General features: G+C 54.8%; 1 protein-coding gene across 1 annotated transcript; it reads right to left on the minus strand.

Moving 5' to 3' along the window:
- Positions 1-1,146: 1,146 nt before the first annotated feature.
- cuzd1.1 (CUB and zona pellucida-like domains 1, tandem duplicate 1) lies at positions 1,147-4,953 on the minus strand. The gene has a single exon (XM_042216177.1). The coding sequence runs from the start codon at positions 4,942-4,944 to the stop codon at positions 1,162-1,164; it is 3,783 nt and encodes a 1,260-aa protein (XP_042072111.1). The 5' UTR covers positions 4,945-4,953; the 3' UTR covers positions 1,147-1,161.
- Positions 4,954-6,908: the final 1,955 nt, after the last annotated feature.

The raw sequence follows: 6,908 nt of genomic DNA on the forward strand, positions 1-6,908 counted from the left end.
TGGGGCAGGGGTCGGCAACCCGCGACTCCGGAGCCGCATGTGGCTCTTTAGTCTTTATTTTGCGGCTCCGGGTGGTTTGGGAAAATAAATTAGTATTTAGGTATTTAGCTGAAGTGTATTTTATTTGTGTTTAGTTCTTTTTTTTAACTTGTAGTTCTAAATTGGAAGATTATTGTGATTTTGAAATATAAAAATAAAATTATATCTTATTATTTTTTCATCGCTCAAAATAAGCGTCACACTCGCAGAAGCGGTGTACCCCCCGAAACGCCACACAAAACAAAGAAAAAAAACAAAGAAACAGTACCTTTGCCCCTCCTGAAATGGGGTGTGATGAACTCACGGGTAGGCGAAGCTTTTACCTACAGCCCGCTGAAGCAGGGTGAACATCCGGAGCGTCGTCTGGGTGGCAGGGTACTCCAAACACCGCCGGCGTTGAGGCCCAAAATGGCGGTCCCGCGGGCTATCGGAGCTACGGCAATCCCCAGGCCGGGCAAAGCGAGGCCGCCCAATTCCTCTCTCGGAAACTCGCTGGTCCTTCGCCAGACAGCCGGCCGTGCTGTCTCGCTTTCTAAACGTTCTTCACCGTCAAACTCTACCGGTAACGCCGGGAAACTGAGGCAGATTGGAGGGGAGCGGCCGCTAGCCCTTAGCTCTCGATTAGCCCCTCGGCTAGCGCTATCTCCGCCGACGCTTCGCCCCGACGCTGCACCCGTAAGGCCGCTGTAGCCAGAGTCAGAGTTCATACACGGACGGAAACCCAGCCTGGACTCGCTGCGGTACCGTACACTGTCTCGCTAACCCCTCGTTTACACTTTGTTCGGGTCTTTCCTAGCGTCCTCTCTCGTCCGGACACGTGTGTTTTGTTTTGCTCCGCTCGTCTTCTCTCCCACTGCGCATGCCCGTCCTCTTCACGCTACGTCACTCCCTCTTGGCTGCTTCAGGCTGTAAACAACCCCGTGACCGTTTTCTAAGGGTCGTAAATATGTGCCCTCACATTTCCCCCCAGCTAAACCCTGCCACACCAGCGACGACTCAAGCAGTTCATCCCTGTAACAAACACAGAATAACACATATTAACCCACATGTTCAGTAACACTCTATACCATTCACATATGACTCACATTACATTGCAAATGAGCATAACAGCAATCCATGGCTTCATTTCGTAACATAATCTCTATACCTCACAGGAGGTACCCCTCGGGTTCGCCTCAAAGGGCGTTCAAACTGCAAAACCTCCCCTCGCCCCTCGTGCACCTCATCGCTCGCCTCTGAGGCCTCATCGCTCTCCTCTGGCTCACTTAGGGCCATAACTGGTTGTACCTCCCCCGCTAAATCCGGCTCCAACCCCTGGGCGACACAGTTGCCAACCTCGTCCGCCCCTGGGGCAACGAGAGCGCTCGGGTTCGACCCACAGGGGAGTGGTGGAACACAAACAACCTCCATGAAGTCTGTATCGGACTCCACTTCGGCTGGCAACCTATTGGCCTGCTTCAGCCGCCATGTCGGCGCTTGGAAGGTGCACAATTTGAGCTGATCCCTATGCACAACCCTCGTCGAGCCACCCTTCTCTGGCTTGACCGTGAACACAGGAATGTCAGGGTGGTTCTGTTTCACCACCAAATAAGGGTTGGGTTCCCATTTGTCCTGGATCTTATTCCTGCCTCTGGGTTTGTGGTTGCGCAACAGCACCCGATCACCGGACTGAAGCAGGGCGCCGCGGGACTTCCGGTCGTAGATCCTCTTCCTCTTCCTAGAAGCCTCCTGAGTAGCCGAGCTTGCTACCTCCACCGCGGTCCTAAGCCTCTCGTGGTGGTCCCGGACCCAGTCGTCCAGATTGTCCGCCTCTGGTTCCCTCATGTCTTTCCCTCCCAGGAGGTCCAAGGGCATCCTGGCGTCCCTCCCGAACAGGAGATAGAAGGGCGCATAACCCGTGGAAGAGTGCTCACGAGAGTTATAGGCCATAACCAACTCTGGCAAGTACGTTTTCCAATCCCGCTTCTTCTCTGGTGGCAGTGTCCTGAGCATGTCGTGCATGGTCCTATTAAACCTCTCACACTGCGCGTTCCCCTGCGGATGGTAAGGGCTGGTGCGACTCTTGGCAATCCCATAGGCCCTGCACAGCTCTTTTATAACACTAGCCTCGAAGCTCCTCCCCTGATCGGAGTGCAACCGGGCCGGGCACCCGTAATAGGTAAACCAATGTTTCAGCAAAGCATTTGCTGTCGTCTCAGCAGTTTGGTTTCTGGTGGGGACGGCAACGGTGAACCTGGTGAACATGTCTGTAAGGACAAGGACATTTTCGTATCCCCCACAAGACTTTTCTAGCACCGTATAGTCCATAGCAAGGACCTCCAGGGGTGCGGTGACATTGCTGCAGGTCATGGGGGCCCTGTGGTTGGGAAAGACATCCTTTGCCAATGCGCACCGCCTGCATTGCTGAACCCAATCTTGAACATCTCTACTCATGGTAGGCCAGTAATAGCTCCTTCTCAGCACCGCGAGGGTGCTCTTTGCACTGAAATGCCCCCCATGCTCATGCTGGTTCTCATATACCTTACGTTGTAAGGCCCCTGGGACAATGAGCTGCCTGATCTCCTCCCCATCACGAGGGTCACTGACATGCCTATACAGTACACCCTTATAAAGCCTAAGGCGGTCAAGCTGTTGGTGAAGCCGCCTCGCGTCCGGTGTTAACGCGTGGAGATCGGCATGGCTCATCTCCGTGCCCCTCTCAACCACCCGATACACGGGCCCGACGACCGGATCGTTTTTCTGAGCCACTTCGACCTCCTCCCAGCTGTGCCCACCGAGAGCTTTCCCAGCAGTCGCTTGCACTCTGGCTTTCAGATCAGCCCTACCATCCTCCTCCAACCTAGCAGGCCACAGACACGCACGCACTTCTTCCGGGCCCACCTTGATAAAGTCCTTGCCCGTGTCCTCCTGCTCAGGTTCCTCTTGGTCAGGGATTCTGGAGAGGACGTCTGCATTCGTGTTTTGCCGCCCGGGCTTGTAACACACCTCAAAGTCATACTCAGCGAGTTGTGCTACCCACCGCTGTTCGACAGCCCCCAGGTTAGCCGTTGCCAGGTAGCGCAGCGGGTTATGGTCCGTGACTACCGTGAATCTGGCGTACATCAGGTAGTCCCTGAATTTCTCGGTAACAGCCCATTTAAGCGCCAGAAGTTCCAGTTTAAATGCGCTGTAATTCTTGTCATTCTTCTCGGAGCCTCTCAGCCCCCGACTCGCGTAGGCTACCACACGCTCTACGCCCTCCTGTTTTTGACTGAGCACAGCTCCGAGTCCGTGCAGACTCCCATCTGTGGTCAATATAAAGGGTAGGCCAAAGTTGGGATAGGCCAGGATTGGAGGGGACACCAGGCACCGTTTCAGCTCGTCCAGTGCCTCCTGGCACTCACTGGTCCAAACAAACGTCTGGGTGCCCCTCGACGTGTTTTTCAACCCTTTCCCAACCAGGGCATGCAGAGGCTTGGCCAACTGTGCAAACCTTGGCACAAACCGCCTGTAGTAGCTCATGAATCCAAGCACCTGCCTCACCTCTCGCACGCTCCTTGGAGCCGGCCATGCCTCCAGGGCCTTGACCTTTTCTTGATCTACCTGGACGCCTTTAGCAGAAATCACGTGGCCAAGGAATTTAACCTCCGGCCGCAGAAGGAAGCATTTGGTCGGCTTCAACTTCAACCCGTGCTGCTTCAAACGTTCGAACACTGTCTCAAGCCTCTCGCAGTGACTGTCAAAGTCCCGGGAGAAGACTATAATGTCATCCAGGTAGACAAGGAGTATATCAAAACTGAGGTCCCCCAGTACCATACCCATCAGCCGCTGAAAAGTGGCTGGGGCGTTGCACAAGCCAAATGGCATCCGAGTCCATTCAAACAAGCCAAATGGTGTTGTAACCGCCGTTTTTCCCCTGTCCCTTTCGCTCATGGCCACTTGGAAGTAGCCTGCGGTCAGGTCCAGGGTCGAGAATAACAGCGCATTGCCAAGCGCATCCAACGACTCTTCGATGCGGGGAAGTGGGTAGGCATCTTTGCACGTCACTTCGTTCAGCCGCCTGTAATCGCAGCAGAATCGAACACTTCCATCTTTCTTAATAACCACCACCGCAGGTGAGGCCCATGGACTGGAGCTCTCTTTAAGGATCCCCTGGCTAACGAGCTCCTGAACATGCCTCTTAAACTCTTGAAAGACATGGGGTGGGACCCTTCGGTGCCTCTGTTTGATTGGGGGTGCCTCGGTGGGGATACTGTGTGTCACCGTGGTGGTGTAGCCGTAATCGACTTCGCTTGCCGAGAATACGTCTTGGTGTTGGGCTAACAGCCGACAAAGCTTTTGACGCTGTAGCTCCGTGAGGTCCCGGGTGTTAGCCTGTACAGGGACCGGCAACTGCCCAACCTCGCCCCCTGTCGCTATACTCTCACCCTGACCCAGCGGCTTAACCACGAGTGCCCCCTCTCTCTCCTCTACCCGTACAACCTCTTTGGGGAGCACAGCTCGTGGTTTGCTTACAACGGCAAGCCTGGCTCTTGGCATCAGCTTGACAGCCCTCTCGCTTGTGTTCATCACTCTGAGAGGGATTCTTCCACCACTGGTTGTCGCAATAGTGTTGGCAACTAACAGTCCCCGCGGCAGCTCTATCTCTTTTGCCGCCTCTGCCAGCACTTGGCACTCAACCCTAGGTGAGACCCCGCAACGGCCCTCCACCACTTTCTCGCTCCTCGGGGGGATGATAACGGGTTCCCTGCCGGCCACCTTGACGAACCCGATTTTGCCCCCCGGACCCGTGCGCGGGAACTCCTTCCTCGCTCGGGCTATCAACCGACGGATGGTGGCCTCTGTCTCGCCTGGAGCGTGGGGATCCATGTGGACGCGACCCCCGTCTGCGATAAAGAGCGCTTCGAGGTCTTCTATAACATTCATCCCCACGATCCCTGGGAGCCCATTAGCTTTGTCTACCTGAGGGTGAGTGTCGGTGAGTACAAAAATGCACTTCTTACCAACCACTCTCCCGGCGCATTCAACCTCGGCCTCCAAGCAGCCCAAGACAGGAATATCGAGCCCGTTTGCGGCTGTGAGCTCAATCCAGTCTGCTGACTTCAACTCCTGTGGCCCAAAACACCTACGGAAATGGGACTCCGTAATAGCCGTCACATTTGACCCCGTGTCCCAGAGGCAGGTGGTGTCTCACCCCCCCTATCTTAAGGTGGACTGTGCGACACCTCCCAAGAGCACTCCTTTGGAGGCTCTCCTCCACCTCTGTCAGAAGACACTCGGCTGCTTGGCGCCCTATGGCCGGTGTGGTGGGGTGTTTCTTGGCCCCACCCTTGGCGTTTGGATTGCCAGAAAATGCCACCTGCGCCGGGTCTATGGGAATAGGGGCCAGAGCCCCTGCGTCTAGCTTTTTGGTACAATGCCGGCTAGTGTGGCCAGGCTCCCCACAGCTGTAGCAAATATATCGCCCTTCGCCGTCCCTCAGGGGTGTTCGCCTGCGCTGTGCACTCTGCTGGCTGCTCCCTCTTTCCCTGCTCTGTAGTGCTAAGTACAGCTCTTCTTGACGAGCAGCTAGTTTCCTAACCTCCTCGTGGAGCATCTCCAGGGTGAGGGGGGATGGTTTATCTTCGGCCGGTACTGCAGCGTTCACCGCACCTCTAGTTCTGAGCCTACTTTGGGAGGCGAGAGAGGACTGGGCTTCTTCTTCCTCGGACCAGTCAACTGCGGCTTGCAGCAGCCCGATGAAGGTTAGGCCTTTCTCCTCCTTGACCCTCCTTTTCATCTCTCGCCTCAAAAGGTCATCCCGCAAGCCCAGCACTAGCTGTTCCTTCAACACTGTCTCTGAGTCGGGAACGCGGTTGGGTTCTCGCCTCTTAATCAAAGCCAGCTTCTCCTGTAGGTCATAGGCATAAGTTCTGACCGTCTCGCTGGACATCTGCCTTCTCTCATAGAACTCCTTCAACCTGGTACCTATGGGGACCTTGTCTCCATAGGTTTGAAGGAGAACCTCAAATATGCCCTCGACGGACTCTCCTGCCCCATCCAACATGAACTTAACAGTTGCCCTGGCCTCATCTTTTATGTGTTGTTTGACCAGCTCTACACGGTCCGCCTCTGGCACCTTCATGACTTGGAACGCAGACCGCATTGCCGCGATCCACTCTTCCACACAATCATCTCCACTCTTTCCAGGGCAACCACTAAAATCTGCCAGTTTGCGGTCTCGGTGGACATAGATTGCCGCCGGGGCTTTTAAAGCTTGGGCCTGTTGATCAATCACTGCCCTTGCGAGAGAAAGAGCTTCTCTCTGTTCTTCTCGTGCCTGCTGTAAGGCACCTGCCTGCTCCGCAAGCCTCCCCTGTAGTTCATCAAAGCTCCTTTTCAAATCTTCTAGTTCAGACATGTTTGCCTTAACTCTATTCCTCCTCTATAACGACCCCGAGCCAATGGGTGAATCCTGTTCGTGACGCCAATTGTGAGGGGCTACTAGCCCGGCTATGTAGGGGTAGAGGGGCGCACAGGCTGCCTTGAACGACTAGCGGGTGGTCGGATCTAAGTCCGTAACCCCCTCTAGCACAATTGACCCGGACACTTACTTCTGTAAGAATGGGGTTAGTTACCTGGTAACAGTAGGCACAAAAGGAAGACTCCAGGCTCGGACCTGCAATGATAGCAGCACCTGCACATGGAATACTAGCACGGTCCCACTTAACTCCGTCGTCCTGTGCCTAACCAAATAACTCGGGTGCCCCTACTCCAAGGCAACCTGGGTGGGACAAAAGCAATCAACAACGACCTTTTAAGCAACGTGGCTCCTTATATTTGTCTAGAGAGCCCTCAAAAAAAAAAACCCAAACTTGGTTAACAATGTCCACAGGGCTCTGGAGAGCAAA

This window comes from Haplochromis burtoni, unplaced genomic scaffold, assembly GCF_018398535.1.
Source record: "Haplochromis burtoni strain Fernald_Lab_line unplaced genomic scaffold, NCSU_Asbu1 Contig_947, whole genome shotgun sequence".
NCBI lineage: Eukaryota > Metazoa > Chordata > Actinopteri > Cichliformes > Cichlidae > Haplochromis > Haplochromis burtoni.

Coding starts and splice junctions, on each gene's coding strand:
- cuzd1.1 (XM_042216177.1), bottom strand. CDS start 4,944: ATGAATGTTATAGAAGACCTCGAAGCGCTCTTTATCGCAGACGGGGGT.